The 25,539-nt window shown below is 41.5% G+C and overlaps 1 protein-coding gene across 4 annotated transcripts in view; it reads right to left on the bottom strand.

Moving 5' to 3' along the window:
- Positions 1-25,539, bottom strand: part of osbpl11 (oxysterol binding protein-like 11) — a 138,978-nt gene that overhangs the window by 37,195 nt on the left and 76,244 nt on the right. For 2 of the 4 annotated variants that reach the window (XM_063052425.1, XM_063052427.1), the window contains exons 7-10: positions 23,710-23,766; positions 17,404-17,549; positions 16,567-16,707; positions 5,462-5,605 (exon numbers count right to left, since the gene is read on the bottom strand). In XM_063052425.1, coding sequence (XP_062908495.1) covers positions 5,462-5,605; positions 16,567-16,707; positions 17,404-17,549; positions 23,710-23,766 — 488 coding nt within the window. The remainder of the gene's footprint in view (positions 1-5,461; positions 5,606-16,566; positions 16,708-17,403; positions 17,550-23,709; positions 23,767-25,539) is intronic. The other 2 variants (XM_063052426.1, XM_063052428.1) reach the window with 2 other exon arrangements.

The following is a 25,539-nucleotide window of genomic DNA, read 5'->3' on the forward strand; positions in this document are numbered from 1 at the left end:
ACAAATATCAAAAATATTAAAATTTCAAAATATTTATTGTATGATCCCACCTTTGTCCCTTTTAAATAATCCAAGCTTAGTATTATGCATTTTATTTTTAAGTAATTTGTTTGTTACTGACATCCCATTTCTTTTCCATCGCAAATCAATTCATTGATGGCACCAAAAGTTCTCAATAAATAAATAAATAAATGATGGACTTATGAATAATGAGGAAGATTGTCAAAGGTAACATCTTCAAAGAGGAAGATATTGATCAAAGATAACATCTTCAAAGAGGAAGATATTGATCAGATGGAAATTTGGGCAGAGAAATAGTGGATGGAATTTAATCTAGACAAGTGTGAGGTGTTGCATTTTCGAGACCAAATACAAGAGGAGGGTGTAAATGGCAGGGGCACTGATGTACGGAGGGATTGTGGGGCGCACGGCATAGTTCTCCGAAGAGGGATCATCATCATTATGTGGCATGACATATGACATGGGTGATTCATGGTCTTTCCATGACCATGATTGCTGGTATATTTTTTCTGCAGAAGTGACTTACCATTGTCTTCTTCTGGGCAGTGTCTTTACAAGACGGGTGACCCCAGCCATTATCAATATTCTTCAGAGATTGTCTGCCTGGCATCAGTGGTCACATAACTAGGACTTGTGATATGCACTAGCTGCTCATACAACCCATCATCTCTTCTATGGCTTCACTCGACCCTGATTTGGGTGGGGTGGGAGGGCTAAGCAGGTGTTACACTTTGCCCAAAGGTGACCTGTGGTGTAGTGGAGGGAAGGAGCGCCTTACACCTCCTTTGGCAGGGACGCATCTCCACCTCACCATCCAGAGTGGCAACACAAGTGGATAAGGATGGTAAAAGGTGTACAGCATGCCTGCTTTCATCAGTAGAATGAGAGTATAAAAGTTGAGATATCATATAGTAGCATTATAAATGTATGGTCACTCCAAACTATCACGTTTGGAGTATTGTGCACAGCTCTGGTTGCCACACTACAGGAAGGAATCAGATTCGGGCTTATTAGCACTGATATACTGTACGTTGTGAAATTTATTGCTTTATGGCTACTGTGGAGTACAAGACAAAATATTATTATAAACTACAATAATAAAATAAAATAACAAACAGTGCAAAAGACAAACAGTGAGGTAGTGTTCATGTACTGTTTAGAAATCTAAAGGCAGAGAATAAGCGGCTCCTAAGACGTGCATCCTCACACTCCTGCACCTCCTCCCCGACGGCAGTAATAAAAGGGCATGTCTAGATTGACAGGGTCCTTAATGGTGGAGGTCGCCTTCCTGAGGCACAGAGGCTGCAGAAGTATTTCACCAGGATGTTTCCTAGACTGCTAGATTGGAAAGAGTTAACTACAAGGAGTAGTTGGACATACTTGCATTGTTTTCTCTGGAAAGCTGAGATGGAGAGGCGACCTGACAACAGTATATAAAATTATGACTGAAGTAGGTTGAGTAGATAGTTTTTTCCCTGGGGTGGAAGTGTCACATTCTAGAGAACTTCGGATGAAGGTGAGAGGGGAGGAGTTTAAAGGAGAAGAGGCTATTTTTCTGTACACAGAGATAAGTGAGTACTTGGGACACACTGCAAGGGGAAATGGTAAGAACAGATGTTAGAATCAGAATCAGGACAAATATCACCAGCTTTTGTTGTGAGATTTGTCTTTGCAGCAGAAGTACATTGCAATACATAACAGAAAAAAAGGTGAATTACAGAATATGTATCTGTAAGTGAATCATTGAGTATATGCTTTCATTACTGATGGCAGTAATGAGAACAAGACAAGACTTGGGTGATGGGGGTCCTTAAATGATGTATGTCATCTGAGGCATGGCTCCTCAAAGATGTACGAGATACTACGGAGGCTAGTGCCCATGATAGAGCTAAGTTTACAACTCTCTGCTGCTTATTTCGATCCGGAGCAGTGCCCCCCAACCCCATACCAGACAATAGTTAAAATGCTCTCCTTGGCACATCTATAGAAACTTGAGAGTGTCTTTGGTGACATACCAAATCTCCTCAAGCTCCTAATGAAATATAGCTGCTGTCATGCCAACATTTCAGAAGATTTAAGAACAGGCAGTAAATTTAGGGACACAGAGCAGGTGCAAGGAGATGGGATTAGTTAGATTGGCATTGTGATCTGCAGAGACACAGGGAGCCCAGGGATATACTTCTATGCTGTACTTTTATAGGTTTCCCCTCCCAAAGTTGACCAACAGCAACTTGCACTTATTTATGTCTAAATCCCTAAGATAAAGGTGCCATTTTGAATTACCTTGCACAATGAACACAATTAATTTCCCTCCCTGTGTGAATTTAAGATTAAAAGTATTGTTTTTTCTGTGCAAGTGAACAGAATACTATTTGTTTGAGATAAGTAATAAAGGCAATACAAGCAATAGCTTTCTGAACTTGAAAGTCTAGTTGTCTGAGCCTGATTGAAAAGAAAGTGTAAAATTTCAGTTTCAATTAAAAGGTATGTCAACGCACTAGCAAACCAGTTTACTTTTATTCACATATTCAGTTTAATTATGAACATAACAGGTGAATTAACATCTTAAATTCAGCTAGTTTATGTGCTTTTTCACACCGACAATTCTTAGATCTCAAGAATGGAATGTTGTTTTTCCACACATGCTTTTCTCCTCAAACAGGAGAAAGATGTGTCTGATTAGCAATCACTCAAACCCAATCAATTTTTTTTTCTCCTTCCACTCTCCTCGTTCAGTACTCTACTCAATCTTTACTCAATTTGAACTATCAAACACAGCACATTTGACTTGGGTGGACTTCTTAACCAACAGACCCATGATAGTCAAGATGCCCAACTGCTCCTCATGCACCATTATCCTCACAAACCTCCCCTGCCCCCCCCCCCGGGCTGTGTGCTCAGCCCATTGCTCACACATGCCTGCATGATCGAACACCAGAGTAATCACATTGTCAAGTTCATCGATGACACTACAGTAGTGGGGCTCATCACCAACAACAACGGGACTACCTACAGAGAGGAGGTGGAAGAGTGAAGCCTGGTGCCAGCAAATAATCTCTTCCTCATTGTCAACAAGATAAAGGACATGGTCATCAACTTCATAAGAACACACACTCCTTTTTACATTGTGGCACAGCAGTGAAAACTCAGCTGCTTCAAAATCATGGGAGTGTACATCTCACACAGACTCTCATGGTCCCAGAACACATTCCATGCAAACCAGGAAAGCTCACCAACGCCTCTACTTTTTGGGGAGGCTGAAGGGAGCTGGAATATGCTTGCGCCATTCTGCTGATGTGCAGTAGCGGGCATCCAAACATGCTGCATCACAGAAACCGCAAAGTGGCAGATAGGAAGGCTCTACAACAAGTAATCAAAGTCATCACCGGTACTCTCAACCACCCTGCTCATGGACTTCATGGACTGTTTGTCCCACTCCCATCAGGGAGGAGATTACGTAGCATCCATGCCAGGGCCATCAGTTCAAAAACAGTTACTCTTCCCAAGCAGTAAGGGTGATCAACACCTCCATCCACTAACCCATCACAACCCTCACCACCACTAATTTAACATTTTCTGTCAGGGTCACCTTATGGACATATTATATATACACACACACACACACACACACACACACACACACAGATACATACATACACACACATACACACACCATTTATATTTATTGTGTTTTTTATTATTATGTTATTTTACTGCAATTTTTTTGTGCTGCATCAGATCTAGAGTAACAATTATTCCATTCCCCTTTACACTTGTGCACTTGAAATGACATTAAACTGTAAATTTGCATTTCCATATCTACAATCAGTTGCAATGAACATCTTATCACCTACCACTATTCTGAGCTTAAAACAATAGAACTCCTTTTATCTCAGTATTTCCTTCATCCTACAACATTTATTTCAAGCTTTGGCACATCTACCCATTATTTAGCAACTCACACATCCTCTCTATCTTTGCTGCTGTGCAAAAATTTCTTCACATTGAGTGCCCTTCAGTTCTGAAAACAAATCTTGAAATAAACTGCATGTCAAGAGAGTATCTAATGTAGAAGATTGAAAGGAGATTTGATAAAGGTATCCAAATAATGAGGGGTATAGAAAGGGTAAATGCAAGCAGGCTTTTTCCACTGAGGTTGGGTGGGACTGTAACTAGAGGTCTTGGGTTAAGGGTGAAAGGTGAAATGTTTAAGGGAAACACAAGGGGAAACTTTTTCACTCTGAGGGCGGGGAATGTATGCAATGAGCCTACCACTGCAAGTGGTGGATGTGATTTTGATTTCAATGTTTAAGAGAAGCTTGGATAGGTACATGGATGGGAGGGTTAAAGAGGACTATGGTCCTGGTGCAGGTCGATAGGACTAGGCAGTTTAAAAGTTTTGGCACAGACTGGATGGGCCAAAGGGCCAGTTTCTGTGCTGTACTTTTCTATGACTCTGATATTTCTATCTGGGCCTAGGATCATGTATAAGAGGGAGAGGACAGACAAAGTCATTGTTTAAATGGAATAGTGGTTGAAATGACATGCAACTGGAAGTTCAAGACGGTCATAGAGGTCACAGTGCTGGTGCTCTGCAGAATGGTTGTCTAGCCTACGCTTTGTCTTGCTGTCATATTAGAGGCCACTTTGTCAGCACCAAAAAATCGGGGTGGGGGGGGGGACAGGTGGCAGAAAAAGATGCCAGGGCAGGGGGTGGACCCACCAGCCCTGAGTCACCACGCAAGGTAATTTGTTTCCAAACAATTGATTTATTGATCTCTCTGGAGCTTCCTGCTCCCTCCCCTCTCCCTTCCACTTTTCCCAAACACGAGTCCCCTCTCCCTGCCCCCTTCCCATTGTCAGTCCACAATAGAGACCCATATCAAAATCAGGTTTATAGTTGCACACGTCATAAAAGTTGTTTGTTTTTTTTTGCAGCAGCACAATGCAATACATAAAATTACTACAGTACTGTGCAGAAGTCTTAAGCTCCCTAGCTATATATGTAGCTAAGACTTTTGCACAGTACTATATTATCCACCGAATTTCTTCCTCGTAGGGTCATCTTCACCTCTTTCAGCTGGTACCACCTGGAACAATTCCTCCCTTATCTGCTTCACCTGGAACGATTCATCCCTTATCTGCTTCACCCACCACCTTAATCTCACCCTCCCTCTCGCTTTTATAAATTTACTCTCTTTCCTCTACAGGATCTTGGCCCCAAAAGGTCAACCATCCCTTTGTGCCTACAGAAGTCGCTAGACCCATGGAGTTATTACAGCAGTTCATTGCTTGCTCCAGATTCAAACATCCAGTGTCTTGTGACTATTTTAAAAGTCTGTCATGCTAAAAGCAAAATACACACAAAGAAACTTGAGCACTTAAAATGGTAGAAGTTGTTATGCGTAGCACAATAATAGATAACATACTATGTACTTACTCGTGTCAAATCCATACCAAGCTTCAGCTGAGATAACAAGTGTAATATCACGCTACGCTGCTCTTCAACCACTTCCAGATTATCTTCCTCCTCATCCTCAATAGAATCTTCTCTTTCATCATCTGGGTTTATTTCTTCAGGTTCCTATAGACAAAATTATGTTAATAAAAGTGATGCACAGAACATTTTTTTAGTTGATTCTAAACTAAACATCGAGGTTAAGTATAAATTAACACGTGATGAAAGGAAGCAGTATTTCAGTTTCTCTATCTTGAACTGCAGATCTTAGGAACTGGGACTATATATAAATATAAAAAAATACAAATATCAGAATCAGGTTTAATATCACCAGCATATGTTTTTCCATTGTATTGCTCTTGATCTGAAACCTGGTACTTGCCTTCAGACAAATAATGTCACTAGCCATCTTTAATTATACAAAGTCACAGAGTGGGATTCGATAATCCAAAGCGGCCGCTGTACATTCCCACGTACAGTACTGTGCAAAAGTCTTAGGTACATATACAGTGGCATGCAAAAGTTTGGGCACCCCTGGTCAAACTTTCTGTTACTGTGAATACCTAAGCGAGTAAAAGATGAACTGATTTCCAAAAGGCATAAAGTTAAAGATGACATATTTCTTTAATATTTTAAGAAAACCTTTTTAATTTCCATCTTTTACTGTTTCAATATAACAAAAAATGAAAAAGGCCCAAAGCAAAAGTTTGGACACACTGCCTGGTCAGTACTTAGTAACACCCCATTTGGCAAGTATCACAGCTTGTAACTGCTTTCTGTAGCCAGCTAAGGGTCTTTCAATTCTTGTTTGGGGGATTTTCGCCCATTCATCCTTGCAAAAGGCTTTTAGTTCTGTGAGGCTCTTGGGCCATCTTGCATGCACTGCTCTTTTGAGGTCTATCCACAGATTCTCGATGATGTTTAGGTCGGGGGACTGTGAGGACCATGGCAAAACCTTCAGCTTGCACCTCTTGAGGTAGTCCATTGTGGATTTTGAGGTGTGTTTAGGTTCATTATTCTGTTGTAGAAGCCATCCTCTTTTCATCTTTGGCTTTTATACAGACAGTGTGATGTTTGCTTCCAGAATTTGCTGGTATTTAATTGAATTCATTCTTCCCTCTACCAGTAAATGTTCCCCATGCCATTGGCCCAAAGCATGATCGATCCACCCCCATGCTTAACAGTTGGAGAGGGGTTCTTTTGATGAAACTCTGCACCCTTTTTTCCTCCAAACATACCTTTGCTCATTGTGGCCAAAAAGTTCTATTCAAAAGGTTCAAAGGAACATCCAAACAAACCTGATGCATTTTGGAAACAAGTCCTGTGGTCTGATGAATATAAAATAGAACTTTTTGGCTGCAATGAGCAAAGGTACGTTTGGAGAAAAAAGGGTGCAGAATTTCATGAAAAGAACCCCTCTCCAATTGTTAAGCACGGGGGTGGATCGATCATGCTTTGGGCTTGTGTTGCAGCCAGTAGCACTGGGATCATTTCATTGGTAGAGGGAAGAATGAATTCAATTAAATACCAGCAAATTCTGGAAGCAAACATCACACCGTCTGTAATAAAGCCAAAGATGAAAAGAGGATGGCTTCTACAACAGGATAATGAACCTAAACACACCTCAAAATCCACAATGGACTACCTTAAGAGGCGCAAGCTGAAGGTTTTGCCATGGCCCTCACAATCCCCTGACCTAAACATCATCGAGAATCTGTGGATAGACCTCAAAAGAGCAGTGCATGCAAGATGGCCCAAGAATCTCACAGAACTATAAGCTTTTTGCAAGGAAGAATGGGTGAAAATCCCCCAAACAAAAATTGAAAGACTCTTAGCTGGCTACAGAAAACATTTACAACTGTGATACTTGCCAAAGGGGGTGTTACTAAGTACTGCCGTGCAGGGTGCCCAAACTTTTGCTTCAGGCGCTTTTCCTTTTTTGTTATTTTGAAACAGTAAAAGATGGAAATAAAAAAGTTTTCTTGTTTAAAATATTAAAGAAATGTGTTATCTTTAACTTTATGCCTTTTGGAAATCAGTTCACGTTTTATTCGTTTAGCTATTCACAGTAACAGAAATTTTGACCAGGGGTGTCCAAACTTTTGCATGCCACTGTACATAGCTAGGGTGCTTAAGAATTGTGCACAGAACTGTAGTAATTTTATGTATTGCACTGTACTACTACAAAAAACAAATCATGACATGTGTGAGTGATGATAGACCTGATTCTGATATGGGCCTCTACTGTGGACTGGAGTGGGAAAGGGTCAAGAAGAGGGGAAGCATGGTTGGGAAAAGAGGAAGGGAGAGGGGAGGGAGCGGGAAGCACCAGAGAGACATTCTGTAACGATCGATAAATCAATTGTTTGGAATCAATTGACCTTGCCTGGTGTCTCAGGGCTGGGTGTGTCTGCATCGATGCCACTGCCTACCTCTGGCACCGCTTCTCTGCCACCTGTCCCTCAGCCCTCCTGCAGCATTCCCTATAACCTTTGCTCCCAGCAGATTTACAACTCACTCTCCACTCCAAATAGACAAATACTATACTTTATAAAAGTATTATGCATCCTAGCTACATACATGCACCTAAGACTTATGTACAGTACTGTAATATGTATCCATAAACCTGCATTACCAGACTAAAGATGTTAGTGAAAACAAGTGAAAATCTTGGCACATTTAGGCAGATATTGGCTCGCTCAACAGAGACCAGTTTTGACTGGGGGGATTTCCAATATTGTACCACAGCAATGAAAACCCCCAAGGTTACAATTCCTGAATCTAGTGTAACCACACGCAGAAAATAGTGAAGTAAAATGGGAGATTCCAAATCACTTGTAAAACGAACAAGAGATTTATTCAAAACATCCTTTGTGTTGGTAGTAGAATGTAAACTACTTAACTTAAATAACTAATGAAGATAAAGTGAAAGATGAAACTTTAAGGAAAATTGAGATGTAACAACTTCAGTGCATTCACTGAATATAAGGAAGCTGATGCAAACTTGTAGCTTGTGCATCGAGTTAAAGAACGTTGAAAAGCACGAAGGATGTATCCCGAATTTGAACAGCATCGTTCACATCTTCAGTACATCCCACAACCACTAACTTTCTTAACATTTATGAACTTTTTCCTTAGCACAGTGTTTCCCCAACCTGCATTCCCGGACCTTTTGCTTCATGATATTGGCCCATGGTATAAAAAATGTAGGGAACCCCTGTCATATTGGATACATGTTCACCCAGTGGCTATAGATTTAATTCAGGGGGTAGCAGTTTTTGTTTTAAACACTCAAGAGTATTAAAAAACTGAAACACACTTTCAAGGGGAGAGTGAAGGCTAATATTCTTACTGAATGGTCAGCATCTATGTGAACACATGAAAGGCTACGGCCAAATGCTTGAAAATACTATTGGTGTAATAAGATATTTGATGGCCAACACACCACAGTGAACAGAAGGGACCAATTTCCATACTGTGTGATGGCACATACATATTTATTTTCACTCCTGGGTGAGAAAAAGAGCAACTTATGTAAACCACAATTGAGTTTCTTGACCTGTTCACTTTTAGGTTCTTACACCAAATGGTTCACAAGTGATCAATCATCACATAAATTTAAAATAAAGTCATAGCTCTCCTCAATTATTTCTCCTGAAATTCTGTTCAATAACAGCAAATCGTAGAATGTTGGGAATAAAAATCCTTAGACTTCTTGTTAAATTAAATCTGAAATAAATTAATTATATTAGAAGCAAATAAGTAACCAAGGCTGAAAGGCAAACATTGCTTTGTGGAATATAGCCACTAAATCCTGCGGAGCATTGGCAAGGGAATGTAACATGAAGTTGAAAATAAATAGGTACAGGTTTAGATAATATTCCAACCCTTAATGAATGTTGACAAGCAGAAAAAAAATGCAGAGGCAAGGAATCTGAAATAGAAAATAATGAAAGATTATTTCATATTCTAGAAGTTAAATCTGTATAAGCATACAACTAATCCTTAGCTTGTTAATTTTTACACATGCTCATACATCATGAGAAGAAAGATGAAATATTGGTCAATCTGTCCCGTATTTCAGGGCAAGCTTAAACAACTGAAAGTACACAACTCAAAAGGTCTGCAGTGATAAAGATGATGTGAAAAGAACGAAATGTAGTTAAATGGATTTTGCCTTTTATGCATGGACTGTAACATTTAACATGTGTTTCACTGACATGGATTTGAGGAAATGTGCCAAATTCAAATTGTGCCACCCAACTAGAAGCAATCAAAGAAAGAAGACACAAGTAAATAATTTGCAAGACTATTATATGGGTGGTGGGATGGAGATACATCTCTACCAAAGGAGGTGCGAGGCATTCCTTCCCTGCAGGTCACCCTTGAGCAAGGTGCAACACCCCTGTAGCCCCCCGATCAGGATCACATGAAACTATGGGAGCAGGTGATGGATTGTTGTATAACAGAAGTCTTGGTAATGTGACAACTGACGCCAGGCAGACAATGGCAAACTACTTCCGTAGAAAAACTTGCCAAGAACAATCATGACCATGATCACCCATGTCATATGTCATGGTACGTAATGATGATCATCACTCACATGTTGAAATTAAACAAGAACAATGTAATAAATCGAAATTAGATCGCTTTGTGGTCTTGAGTGACAGGGGTGGTTGGAATTGAAGCTTGAAGCGAAAACGCTACAATGAAAAATTTATCAGACAAGGGCATAAGCAAAATACTTCATTCTGATTCCTTGACCTTTTCGTAAAAATAAACATTACACACTCAGTTTAAAATGGATTTAAAGATTAAAGATGGTGATCTGGCTGCACCGCAGAAATTGTGATGAAAAATAAAATACTTTTGTCAGAAAGTTTTAGTGAAACAATGAAAGCTTCTAAAATAGACTTGACAACACATGGGTTTGCAGGTTAGATTCCAAGAATGAAAGGCTTGTCACGAGATGTGTTTGGTGGTTCTGGGCCTCTGCTCACTGGAATTCAGGAGAATGAGGTGTGACCTCATTTAAAAACCCATCAAATGTTGAAAGGCCTTGATAAAGTGGATGTGGAAAGAGAGACCACATCCTGTGGTGACAGAGTCTAAGACCAGGGGACACAGCCTCAAAATAGATGGATGTACTTTCAGAATGGAGATAAGGAGGAATTTCTTTAGCCAGAGATGGTGAATCTGTGGAATTCTTTGACACAGATGACTGAGGAGGCTAAGCCATTGGGTATAATTAAGGCAGAGGTTGACAGATTCTTGATTAGACAGGGCATGAACGGATACAAGGAGAAGGCAGAAGATTGGGGCTGAGAGGAAAATTGGATCAATCATGATGAAATGGTGGAGCAGACTTGTTGGGCCAAATGGCCTAATTCTGCTCCATATCTTACGGTCTTATAATCGCAACAAAGACTATTCCAGATTAGTACAGACTTGCATCCAAAACCAAAGAAAATGGGATAAGGTTTAAAGAAAATTTCAAATCAAAGACAAAAACAAAAAAAATCACAATCCACATTAAGCAGTTAATATATCCAAAACCGAAAACCTCATGGAAATCTAAAAGGTCGGAACAATGATGCAGTAAATTGTATAGAATATTAAGTTGCAGCAGAGTGAATGGCCATGAACCTACAGATTACAAAGTAATTGCTCATTACAAATTACCTTAATGTAACACATTTGTTGACACTCTCTCCTTTGTATTATGAACCTTTAATTTAAAAAAAACATACCTTCCATCATTGATTACTGAAAATATGATGGTTTTAATATTAACAAAATCATAGTGCAAAATACTTTAAAAGATTTTGAACAAAGGAATTTGAGAAGCAAAGAAAGATATTAGGAAGACTGAATTGAACTGGCCTCCAGTTCTTTTCAGCTGATCATGCTGGTTAATTACAGCACTACTCAATGGCAATAATGGGATTATACTGTAGAACTCCCAATAGTCAGCGGGATGTCGAGGTGCAAATTTGTGAACAGTTGCAACAAAAATAAGGTTGTGAAAGTAGATGATTCTAAATTTCCTCATATTGACTGGGACTCCCATACTGCAAAAGGACTGGATAGGATTGTCAAAGTACATAAATGTCACCAGGTACAACCGTAAGGTTTGTTTTCTTGCAGGCACACACAGTAAATCCAAGAACCTTATCAGAATCAGTGATAGACTGCACCCAACAGGACCAACAAACAATGTGAGAAAGACAACAAACTGTTAAAACTAAACAGAAAATAAAAATAAGCAGAAGAAATAAATAAGTAATAAATACCGAGAAGATGAGACAAAGTCTTTGAAAGTGAGTCCATAGGTTGTGAGAACAATTTAGTGATGGGGCAAGAGAAGTTATTCCCTTTGGTTCAACAGCCTGATGGTTGAAGAGTAATAGCTATTCCTGAACTTGGTGGTGTGGGTCCCAAGGCTCCTGGATCTTCTTTCTGATGGCAACAGCAAGAAGAGAGCATGTCCCGGGTGATGGGGGGTCCTTGATAATGGATGCTGTTTTCCTGTAACAGCACTCCATGTAGATGTGCTCACTGGTGGGGATGGCTTTACCCATGATGGATTGGGCTGTATATATAGAGTTTGGAGGATTTTCCATTCAAGGTTATTGATGTTTCCATACCAGGCTGTGATGATGCCAGTCAATATGCTATACAAGTTCATCAAAATTTTAGATGTCATGCCAAATCTTTGCAAGCTTTTAAGTTGTGGTGTTGTGTGCTTTCTTTGTAATTGCACTTATGTACTGAGCTCCGGGACAGGTCCTCTGAAATGATAACACCAAGGAAGTTAAAGTCGTTAACCTCTCTACTTCTGCTCCCCGATGACAACTGGCTCATAGACCTCCAGTTTCCTCTTCCTGAAAACAATAATCAGCTCTTTGATTTTGTTGACATTGAGTGAGAGGCTGTTGTTGTGGTACCACTCAGTCAGATTTTTAATCTCCCTCCTATACTGCTGATTCCTCATCACCTTTGATCCAGCCAATAACAGTGGTGTCATCAGCAAACTTAAATATGGCACCGGAGATGTGCTTAACCTCACAGTCATAAGTGTAAAGCGAGGAGAGCGAGGGAGCTTGGCAAATATGCAATAAAAGTTTCCTTAATCAATACGTAGAGGTCCCAAGTAGGGATGGCATGATGCTGGATCTCCTGTTAGTGAGCAAGATAGTGCAGTGACACAAGTAGGGGAACAATGGATCCTATTTCAAGATAATTATGCAGAAGAGTTGGATTGGTCCTCAGGTTAAGATTCGAAATTAGAGAAGGGCTAATTCTGATGGCATCAGAAGAGATTTGGCAGCATTAGTTTGTGATAGGTTGTTTTCTAGCAAAGGGATGTTGGTAAGTGGGAAAGTGGGAAAGTGGATGTTGGAAAGTGAAATATTGAGAGTACAGAGTTTATATGTTTCTTTTAGAAGCAGAAGGCCATTTTGCCCTTTGAGTCTGTTTCCCCCATTTGCTTTCAAGACTATTCTCCTGCCTTCTCCTTGTAATCTTTGATGCCTTACTAATCAAGAACCTATCAATCTCTGCTTTGAATATACACAATGAAGGCCTGCAAACCACATGGCAATGGATTCCACAGATTCACCATTCACTGGCTAAGGAAATTCCTCCTTATCTCTGTTCTGAAGGGAGGTACTTCTATTCTAACAATTGAGTCTCTCCCACTATAGAAAACATCCTCTCCAGGTCCTCACTATCTAGGCCTTTCAATATTCAGTGGGTTTAACTGAGATCCTCCTTCATTTTTCTTAACTCCAGCAAGTAAACCTCCTCTGGACTCTCTCCATTGCTAGCACATCTTTGCTTACATATGGGGGCCCAGAACTGATCACAAAACTCCAAACATAGTCTGACCTATGCCTTATAAAGCCTTAGAATTACATCCTTGCTTTCATATTCTAGTCCTCTCTAAATGAGCACTAACACTGCCTTCCTCACTACCAACTCAAGCTGCAAGATAAACTTTAGGGAAACCTACATGAGGACTCCCAAGTCCCTTTGCACCACTGATTTCTGAATTTGCTTCCCATTTAGAAAACAGTCCATACCTTTATTCCTTCTACCAAAGAGTATGACCATACACTTTCTTACACTGTATTCCATCTGGCATTTTTTTCCCCCTGTAAGACCATGGGTTCCCATCTTGTTTAACAGCTTCATGTGCAATATTTTGTCAAAGGCCTTCTGAAAATGCAAGTATATGATATCTATAAGATCTATAATTCCTCGAAAGTGGTCTCACAGGTAGATGGGGTTGTCAGAGAACTTGTGGCGCATTGGTTCTCCAAAATCTGAGTATTAAGTACAGATGAGAAGATGTTATGTTGAAGCTGTATAAGACTTTAGTAAATCCAAGCAGGCTTTTCCCACTGAGGTTGGGTGAGGCTAGATCAAAGGTTAAAGGTGAAAGTAGAAGTATTTAAGTGGAACCAGAGGGGAAAAGTCTTCACTCAGAGGTGGTGTGGTTGTGGAACGAGCTGCCAGAGCAAATGACGAATGCGGGTTTGATTGTGACATTCCAGGGAAGATTGGATAAGTATGTGTATGGGAGGGGTAGGGAAGGCTGTGGTCTCCATACCCCTCCCATACTATGCAGAATAACAATTCAGCATAGACTAGAAGGTCAAAGAATTTGTTACTGTGCTATAGTGCTCTATGACACTGAAAGTGAGTCTTTGTCTATCTGATTGTTACTTCCTCAAAGAATTCCAACAGATTGGTTAGACAGATTTTTTACTTAAGGAAACAATACCGGCCTTGGCCTATTTTATCATGTGCCTCAAAGTACTTGAAAACCTAACCCTTATCAATGGACTCTAACATCCTGTCAACCACTAATGGAAGCCTAAATGGCCTATAATTTCCTGTTTTTTCCTTTTTCCCTTCACATTTGTGATTTTCCAGTTCACCGGAACGATCCCAGAATCTAGTGATTCTTGAAAGATCCCTAATGCCTCCACAATCTCTTCAGCTACCCCTTTCAGAATCCTGGCAGTGTAGTCCATCTGGTCCAGGTGACTTATCTACTTTCAGCTTCAGATTCCCTCTGCTATCTTTAAGGAATTTGTCATAACCACGTGGGTTTCCTCAGAATGTTCCAGTTTCCTCCCACATTCCGAAGACAGATGATAAGGATTAGTGAGTTGTGGGCCTGCGCTGTAAGTTGGGCAACACCTGCGGGCTGCACAATCCTCACTGAGACACATTTCGCTGTATGTTTCAATGTACATGTGACAAATAAAGCTAATACTTCTAATCTTTTTCTTCATAGTGAAGACTAATCAAAATACTTATTCACTACATCTGCCATTTCTTTGTCCCCCATTACTGCCTCTCCAGCATCATTTCCCGATGTCCACTCTTTTACTCTTTACATGCTTGAAAAAAACTTTGGTATTCTCTTTTATATTACATTTCATCTTTTCTCTTATTGCTTTTTGAGTTTCCTTTTGTTGGCTTTTAAAACATTATCACTGCTCTAGTTTCTTCTAATTTTTGCTATATTGTATGCCTTCTCTTGCTTTTATGTTGTCCTTGAGTTCACTGTGAGCCATGGTTGCCTCGTCCTGCTTTCAGAATGCTTCTCCTTCTTTGGGATGAACCGATCCCACATCTTCCAATTGCTTCCAGAAATTCCTGACTTTAATGATGTTTTGTCATCCCTGCTAGTGTACCCTTCAGATCAATCTTGGCACTTCCTCTCTCAAGCTTCTGCAGTTACCTTTATTCAGCTGTGATACCGATACATCCAGTTTTAGCTTCTCCATCTCAAATTGCAGGGTGAATTGTATCACATTATGATCACTATCTCCTAAGTTCTTTCATCTTCAATTCCTTAATCAAATCTGCATCACTGCACAACGCTAAATCCAGAATTCCCTTTTCCCTCATAGATTTTTAGAACAACTTCTGATCGGGCCCATCTCCTAGGCATTGTAAAAATTCCTCCTTTTGGGATTCAGTCCCAATCTGAAGCCACCTCAACTCCTCTGTTCACTTGTCTATTCAATAGGATGTGTACTGTAAATACACCCTTACAGAATTCACAGATCACTGACATCAAAGACCTGAGATAGAGAATAAAAAATCACTCTTACAAATTTTTTAGTGAAAACAAAAGTAAATAAACAGACACAAAATATTGTGGCTTCACATTACAGAAAGTCACCATGTAACTCCTTCCCCTGCCCCACTCCCCCCCTAACGCAGGGGTCACCTGTCACATGTTGCATGAAATATGTTACTCAAAAACTCTCAATCCACATCAATTAACATGAACAAAATAAAATTAATATCTTAGTCAATAAGCTTACAGATATCAAAGAGCAAAAGTCACGACAATTCAGAATTTTCATGAAGATTCCTCTTAATGCTGATTGACTGTTAAAATGAATGAACGTAGAGCCGGTTAATAATTAAAAGGTTTAATTTTAAAATTTGCTAAATTTGTAATATGGCAATTCTCCAATAAATATCATGCAAATGAGAATAATCCCACAATAAATTGCAATAGTGCTTTTAACTTAAAGATGCTGGGTTCAACACCTGTTTTTAAATAGGTGACGAGGGCAGGGACAGGGTCTTGGATAACCATTCCTGTGCTTTTCATATACATATATTAATAAAAATGAAATGTGTAACAACTTTGTTTATAATTTTGCAAGTTTGACAGGTTTACAAAGGCCAATAACTACAATGCTGCATTTGCAAACAGCAGTTATGACCAAAGTATTAGCTTTTCCAAATTAGCAAAGTATCAGCGATGAATTGACATCAGCATCCTGAAATAAGGAATGAAGGGGAAAGCTGGGAGAAATAACTTTTTCAGTACCTCAAAGCTAAGAATACAAGACTTTATAATGAAAACTGACTTCAACAATGTCATAGAAGGAGGAATATGAATGGCTTATTTGAAAAGTACAACAGGAAGGAAAGTTAGGGAACTGCAACAGCATGTGGGTTACAATGATAAAGCAGTATACTATTTTAATAAGTTAGCTGGCACAACAGGAAACAGCTCAAGCAGCCTGGCGATTCCTGAGAATACAGACCTTAGGAAAATTGTAATGCAGTACGAGAGGGACAGTTACAGCTTTCTTATAGCCTAATGCATTCTCCTGTAACCCTGGCTCAGCAAGATTGAATTGGTCACTCCACTTCCCAAAATGATGAAAAAGTATGCAAGGGCATTTCTGTAAGGAGAGATTGCATTTCAAAATTTATAACTTTTATTGCATTCTCAATTCACATACAAATCTACTGTCCCATTTTGTGTCTTATGTTGTGTGAAACCGAAAGGAAAAATACATAAAAATAGCTTCTCCTTTACAGTATTCATGGCGTAAATAATTTGACAGAATTGATTGTTAAACTTAGCTATAAAACACCTGCATTTTGTAGAAAAATAATATATTTTAGATATAAAGGTAGACCGACATGCAATGTCTTATATTTCTATAATATTTCATAAAAACATATTTTAAATGTTAAGTATGTGGTATTACATCAATACACTGAAAATTGTAGCTGACAAGAAAAGGCTTTTGGTAGGGATAAAATAAGAACTGAATCTTTAAGAATTTCAAGTCAGCCAAGTATTCCTTCAGGTTGTAGGTGACCTTATATTTCATCCCCAGGGCAAAACAACAGAATGATCCTGAAATAAACCACACCCAAAAACTATCCTACAACAGGAATGAATCAAAAACAAGATCAAAATCTAAAACATTAAACCATTTGCAAGGTAAATAATTGCCATATTCCTAACATTCATTAAAGGGCTTAATAGGAGTTTTGGGGGGGGGGGTGAATGTTGTTTATCTCAGTATATTAAGGTTAATAAAGTTAGGATGTTGAAAATTGTAGATTTACTTTTAAAAGTGCCTCACCCGTGTCATTTGGTAGTGTTCAGAAGCTGGCTGATCTTCACAAGCAGCTTTTGACTGAGTCTTCTCAGTTGACGACTGATGTTCATTTCCGTTCTTGAGGTTGTCTGATAGTGATAATTTCGGCTCCAACCATTCAATTGTTGTTCCTGAAACAAGTGGTAAGCTAGCTTTGAATTTTTTCATAATCACAACCGAGAGAAAACTGCTAACCATTCAAACTAATCAGATTTCTCAGTCACCAAAGAAAATCTACAAAAGGAAACCAATGAAAGAAGTCTGAGGCAACGCCTACTATCGTCACCACAGGTATCAAGATACTGACTAGTGCATTCATTTTAATCTGCGTCTATCAAACCTACTGAAACTTGATACTGCCAAGCACATCTTGAAAATCAACCATGTTTGGAAGTACCGTGTGACATATCAACCAGTGCTACAAAAATTAATTTGATATGTTGTGAACTATAATTATCAAAATGCAAAACAAAAGCTTAAAAATTGAAAGTTATAGTTATGGTCAGTGTTATTACCACATACAGCTAATCAATAATTAATATTTTTAGTCTCTGACAGTTGAGCATTACAATTTGTAACCCTGGCAAAACAGCTCAGTTAACGTTTCATGGATCTCAGGTTGCTTCAGCTGTTATCGAAGTGGCATTGCTTCCTAATAAATTATTTAAAATTTATCAGTTTCAAAGATGCATCAAAATCACACGGTTTCAGAAGGTTCTTTTCAGTCTATAGTCAACGTAACGGTCACAATGGTTCAAAAAAAAAATGATAGGCCTAAAAGAAGATGGTTACCTTTATATTCACTGCTCTGCTCTACTGGTGCAGCGAGCACCAGCAGATTATCTGTGCCTCAGAGTTGAGATACCCAAGTTTCTATATAATTTTTTTCTCTGCTTACATTTAGAGATTTTGAGAAGGGATGGGAGATGTGGGTGGAAAAGGTAAATCTTCCTAGCATTCCCTTTTCTAGGAATACTATCCCAGCTTAAGAACACAAAAAGCAGGAGCAATATCAAGTTCAGTTTATTGTCAGTCAAATGTATACCACCAAGCCGAACAACATCCCTCCGTACCAAGGTGCTCAACACAGTACATAAAACTCACACATATAACGCACAAAATAATATTGCCCACTAGTAAATTAACAAATAACAAGGTGCCTTTATGACACAGGTCAAAAAGTAAACAGTCTAAAGCTTACTGGTTCTTCATGCCTAATGAGACCTGGGTGGTGCTAAGGGTCTGGGGGAAGTTGTTTCCCATCATAAAAGTTCTTGTCCTAATGCTACAGTACCTCCTGCATGATGGTAGGGGATCAGAGATTGTTGGGTGGATGGGAGAGATCATTAACAATGCTAAGAGCCATGCGTACACAGCGCTCCTGATAAACATTTCTGATGAAGGGGAAAAGAGATCCCAGCGATCCTTCCAGCAGTCGTTACACTCCTTTGTAGGAACTTGTGGTTGATCAGGACACACTCAATGCTGCTCCTGTACAAATTGGTTAGAACGTGAGGAATGTGGAGAGTGGGGGGGGGGGAAGGTTCACGAGGAATGTGGAGAGTGGGGGGGAAGGTTCACGAGGAATGTGGAGAGTGGGGGGGAAGGTTCACGAGGAATGTGGAGAGTGGGGGGGGAAGGTTCACGAGGAATGTGGAGAGTGGGGGGGAAGGTTCACGAGGAATGTGGAGAGTGGGGAGGGGAAGGTTCACTAGGAATGTGGAGAGTGGGGAGGGGAAGGTTCACGAGGAATGTGGAGAGTGGGGGGGAAGGTTCACGAGGAATGTGGAGAGTGGGGGGAAGGTTCACGAGGAATGTGGAGAGTGGGGGGGAAGGTTCACGAGGAATGTGGAGAGTGGGGGGGAAGGTTCACGAGGAATGTGGAGAGTTGGGGGGGGAAGGTTCACGAGAAATGTGGAGAGTGGGGGGGGAAGTTCACGAGGAATGTGGAGAGTGGGGGGGAAGGTTCACGAGGAATGTGGAGAGTGGGAAGGAAGGTTCACGAGGAATGTGGGGAGTGGGGGGGAGGGGAGGTTCACGAGGAATGTGGAGAGTGGGGGGGGAGGGGAGGTTCACGAGGAATGTGGAGAGTGGGGGGGAGGGGAGGAATGTGGAGAGTGGGGGGGGAAGGTTCACGACGAATGTGGAGAGTGGGACGGGAAGGTTCACGAGGAATGTGGAGAGTGGGGGGGGAAGGTTCACGACGAATGTGGAGAGTGGGACGGGGAGGTTCACGAGGAATGTGGAGAGTGGGGGGGAGGTTCACGAGGAATGTGGAGAGTGGGGGGGAGGGGAGGAATGTGGGGAGTGGGGGGGAAAGGTTCACGAGGAATGTGGAGAGTGGGGGGGAGGTTCACGAGGAATGTGGAGAGTGGGGGGGAGGTTCACGAGGAATGTGGAGAGTGGGGGGGGAGGTTCACGAGGAATGTGGAGAGTGGGGGGGAAGGTTCACGAGGAATGTGGAGAGTGGGGGGGGAGGTTCACGAGGAATGTGGAGGGGGGAGGGGAGGTTCACGAGGAATGTGGAGAGTTGGGGGATGTGGAGAGTTGGGGGAGGGGAGGTTCACGAGGAATGTGGAGAGTGGGGGGAAGGTTCACGACGAATGTGGAGAGTGGGGGGAAGGTTCACGACGAATGTGGAGAGTGGGGGGTGAAGGTTCACGACGAATGTGGAGAGTTGGGGGGGAAGGTTCACGACGAATGTGGAGAGTTGGGGGGGAAGGTTCACGAGGAATGTGGAGAGTGGGGGGGGAAGGTTCACGAGGAATGTGGAGAGTGGGGGGGGAAGGTTCACGAGGAATGTGGAGAGTGGGGGGGGAAGGTTCACGAGGAATGTGGAGAGTGGGGGGGAGGTTCACGAGGAATGTGGAGAGTGGGGGGGAGGGGAGGAATGTGGAGAGTGGGGGGGGAGGTTCACGAGGAATGTGGAGAGTGGGGGGGAGGGGAGGTTCACGAGGAATGTGGAGAGTGGGGGGGAAGGTTCACGAGGAATGTGGAGAGTGGGAGGGAAGGTTCACGAGGAATGTGGAGAGTGGGGGGGAGGGGAGGAATGTGGGGGGAGGTTCACGAGGAATGTGGAGAGTGGGGGGGGAGGTTCACGAGGAATGTGGGTGGGGAAGGTTCATGAGGAATGTGGAGAGTGGGGGGGAGGTTCACGAGGAATGTGGAGAGTGGGGGGGGAGGTTCACGAGGAATGTGGGGGGGAAGGTTCACGAGGAATGTGGAGAGTGGGGGGGAGGTTCACGAGGAATGTGGAGAGTGGGGAGGAAGGTTCACAAGGAATGTGGAGAGTGGGGGGGGATTGTTCACGAGGAATGTGTGGGGGGGGAAGTTTCACGAGGAATGTGTGGGGGGGAGGGGAGGAATGTGGGAGGGGGAAGGTTCAATCGTCTCATTCTCCTCAGGAAATGGAGTCTCTGCTGTATTTTCTTGACCAAAGAGCTGAAGTTGAGGGACCTGGTGAGATCATCCTTTATCAGCATTCCCAGAAACTTGGTGCTCCTAACTCTCTCCACAGAGGAGCTGTGTATGTGCAGTGGTAAGCCTGCACTTTCCTGAAGTCCTCAGTCATCTCTTTGGTCTTTTCCACATTGAGATTCAAGTTGTTGTGCTACACCATTATGCCAGCCGCTCTAGCTCTTCCCTGTTGTCATCTCGTCATCATTGTTGATGAAGCTATCCGTATTGAGTTTGCATCTCCACACTATGACCATGTGGGTAGCACCCTCCATAGCCCAATGATGTACTGATTGGTAGGTTATTGCACATTACCTCTAATGTTGGCAGATGCAGGGCAACTGAGGAGAGCTGGAAACCACAAAGTCATAGAAACAATGAAGAAATGTTCAGTTTAGTGCAGTTCAGCTGAAATTAGCGCTGTGTCATTGGTTGCCTGCAGGCCGCAGATCCAGTCTGTGTCAAAGTGCCTCCATCAAAATTGCGCAAATAGCAATGAAAAAGGAATAACCCCCAAAAACAATATGAACTGCAGAGTCCAATACACAAACCATGTCAATTAAACCTTGCCCAAGACCCAAACATCATCCTCCTGCAACACTGAACGAGAGAGAGACAGACACTGGTCAAATTTACTGCACCATTAACCAATATCTACTTTATATCCATTGATTCCCACAGCCATCTTGACTACAGCTCCTCCCACCATGTCTCTTGCAAAGATGCCATCTGTTTTTCTTAGTTTCTTCACATCCACTGCATCTATTCTCAAGGTGATAATTTACATACCTGAACTTCTGAAATACCCTTGTTCTCAGGAAATCTGGCTTTCCCTGCTCTGTAGTTAATTAAGCCGCACGCACATTTCCTTTATTACCTGGATGGCTACGCTCACCTTCCCCACCTCTCCTCACATGGAATAGAACTGATTTTTGACTACAGGAAGAGGAAACCGGAGGTCCAGGAGCCAGCCCTCATTGGGGATCAGAGGTGGAGAGGGTTAGCAACTTTAAATTCCTCAGCATTATCATTTCAGAGGATCCGACCTGGATCCAGCATACAAGTGCCATTACAAAGAAGGCACAGCAGCACCTCTGCTTCATTAGAAGCTTACGAAAATTCAGCATGTCATCTAAAATTTTGACAAACTTCTGTCGATGCATGTGGAGAGTATACTGACTGGTTGCATCATGGGCTGGTATGGAAACCACAATGCCCTTGAATGGAAAAGTCTACAAAACGTAGTGGATACAGCCCAGTCGATCACAAATAAAAACTCTCCCCAACACTGAGCATATCTACAAGGACCACCCACTATCGCACCACCCAGGACATGCTCTCTTCTCTTGGCTGCCATCAAGGTGGTACAGGAGCCTCAGGTCCCACGAAACCAAGTTCAGGAACAGTTAATACCCGTCAACTATCAGGCTCTTGAACCAGAGGGGATAACTTCACTAATCCCCAAAGCTGAACTGTTCCCACAACCTATGGACTCATTTTCAAAGACTCTAACTCATATTGTCGATACTTGTTACTTTTTTAAAAACTTCTTTTTGCATTTGCAGTTTGTCAGCTCTTACACATTTGTTGTTCGTTCATCTTTTTGTGTGCAGTCTTCATTCATTCTCTGGTGTTTCTTTGTATTGACTGTGAATGCCCACAAAAAATGAGTCTGAGGGTAGTATATGGCGACATATGTACTTTGCTAATAAACTTACTTTGACCTTTGAATAACTAACCTTGATCCTCACCTTAAACCCCACTAGCCTGAATTTCCAGCAAATCCTCCTTCACCATTTCTGCCAGCTCTAATAGGATTTCACACCCAGCCACTTTTTTCCCCCCTTCCCCACCCTTCTGCTTTTAGCAAGGACCACTCTCTCCACCCTCCCTGGTGCAGTCATCCCTCCTATCCACCCCTTCCTTCCTGTAACTGTACGAAAGCCACACTTGTCCCGACACCACTAATCTAGGGACTGAAACAGCCCTTCCAGGTGAGGCAGGGATTCATATGCACCTCTTCCAACTTCGCTTATTGCATTGTGCTCTTAATATGGCATCCACTACATTGATGAGACCAAGCATTGGCTAGACGACCATTTTGAGGAGCATCCGTTCTCTGTGTGCAAAAGCCACCCTGACCTTCCGACTGCATGTTGTTTCAGCCCCCTGTTTCCACATCGATGTGTCTGTTCTCAGCCTTCTCAACTGTCATTGTAAAGGTCAAATACAAACGCAACAGCTCATATTCTAAATGGATAGCCTGGAACCCAAAAGCTGAGCTTGGAATTTTCTAATTTCAGGTAACTTGCACCCATTGTGTTCCTTTCCCACTTCTATTAGTTCACCTAGATTCTCTCTCCCTTTTGGTCAACTTTTCCAGCCCCTTCCTCACTCCAACTCAGCATTCCACCCCACTGACACACACTCGACTGCTTAGATTTGTCATTTTCTCCCACCTGATTACATCTGTTCATCAACCGTGCACCTATCTACCTCAGTTCCTTCTCTCTTGGACTAATCTTCTATCCCCTTCCTAATCTACCACTGGACAATTATCCATCCCCAATCAGATTCCACATCATCTTCCAGCCTCTGCCTCAACCTTTCCCCTCTGTCCCCATCTAGCTTCATTTTTAAAAAATCATCTTTTTCCAACTGTCACCCACCAGGATGACAAATTCCTGGCTATTTCTCGCTCCTATTGCCCTCTCCCCCATCTGACCATCATCCCTGACCTCACTTGGCCCCACCCACCACCATTCAATCTGTTTCAGAGTTCCCTGTCTCCTCCTAATATAGCTATCTTCCACTGAAACACAGTACTGTCTTTACCTCCACAGATGCTGCTTGACCTGCTGAGTTCATCCAGCACTTTGCCTTTGTTGCAATCTGGAGCAAAAAAATGCAGTTTCACATGTCTCTATTCATCAATCTCTTTCCCTTTGTCATTGTTCATCCACACTGCCATTATCTCTAACTCATGAGCATTAATATTACATAGAAGATTTGCTTTTGGAAGCCATTTACAGAAAAAAAGAAAAGGCTACAAGCCTCACTCCCTGCGCCAATTGCTTACTTCTGAGAATATGATCAAATTTATCAAACACCACTTTCCTCTCAATAAATCTGTATTTATTTTATCTGCTCATGCATTTCCAAATGTTAATTACGTCTGTCCTGCATTGTTGTGTTTCTAAAAGTTATGTCACCGTTGACAGTAGGTTGACTGGCCATTTGTTTTTCTCTCTCCTTTCATCTTAAAATAAAACAGAGAATTCATACAGAAAGATGTATAAAGTTGAAAGAGTTCAGAGAAAATTTACAACGATGTTGCTGGGACTGGAGGACATGAGTTATAAGGAAAGATTGAATAAGTTGACTTTATTCCTTGTAATGTAGAAGATTGACAGAAGATTTGACAGAGTTATACAAAATTATGGGAGGTATAGATAGGGCAAATGCTAGCAGGCTTTTTCCTCTGAAGTTGGGGGGACTACAACCAGAGGTCATAAGTTAAGGGTGAAAGGGGAAAGTTTAAGGGAACATGAAGGGTAACTTCACTCAAGAGTGCTGAGGGAGTGTGGAACGAGCTGCCAGCACAAGTGGAGCACGCAGGCTCGATTTCAACATTTAAGAGCAGATTGGTCGGTACACGGTTAGCAGGGATATGGAGGGCTATATAGTTCCAGTGCAGGTCAATGGGAATAGGCAAGTTAAATGACTCAGCACAGACTAGAAGGGCTAAAGGGTCTGTTTCTGTGCTGTACTTCTCTGTATCTCTATTTAGTTCTTTGGCATTCTCCATATTCAACGAAGACTGGATGAGGCACAGTGATATTCAGCCCTGCTTCCCTCAGTACCTTGCGATGCTTCCATTCAAATTGGGCAACATATCAACTTACCTTCAGTCAACATTCAAAGTACCTCCTTGTTCTTTTAAATATCTAATAATGTTACTGTCTATTGTTCAATGGCAAATTTAATATTTTTCTGTAGGTTTGGAATATATTAGGTGTTAATGGACATTTTTAAAATAGTGAGAGAATGTGCCTTTTTCAGAGGGCCCTGCTTGCTCTTGTACACCAATTACTAAAAGTTAACTTGGAGGGACACCAAACAATTAAATAAAATGTCATGTTGACCTTTATTGCAAACAATTTGTATGCAATTAAGATGGCCTGCAGTAATTAAACAGTGGTCAGTTGAAATGGCATCTGAAGTATTGACCACATACTGTATCCAAAGCAATGTCTCAATTACTTGTTCAATCTTTTCTGTACTTTACATATTATATACATTTGATTTCTTTAAGCTTATAATAATCAAATGTGTTTGTGCTGTTTGTTAAAGGGAAAAAGTGTACGCTCAAATACTGAGAGAATTTAGAAGAGACAAAAGGTTGGTTTGCTGGTTCAGCAGACTATCAAGGCAGCAAATGGGATGTTGACCTTCATTGCTAGAGAGATTGAATTTAACAGCAGGGCAGTTATGCTGCAACTGTACAGGGTACTGGTGAGGCCGCACCTGGAGTACTGTGTGCAGTTCTGGTCTCCTTACTTGAGGAAGGATATAGTGGCTTTGGAGGCGGTGCAGAGGAGGTTCACCAGGTTGATTCCAGAGATGAAGGGGCTAGACTATGAGGAGAGATTGAGTCCCCTGGCA

The sequence above is a fragment of the Mobula hypostoma genome, chromosome 6 (genome assembly GCF_963921235.1).
Source record: "Mobula hypostoma chromosome 6, sMobHyp1.1, whole genome shotgun sequence".
Classification (NCBI taxonomy): domain Eukaryota; kingdom Metazoa; phylum Chordata; class Chondrichthyes; order Myliobatiformes; family Myliobatidae; genus Mobula; species Mobula hypostoma.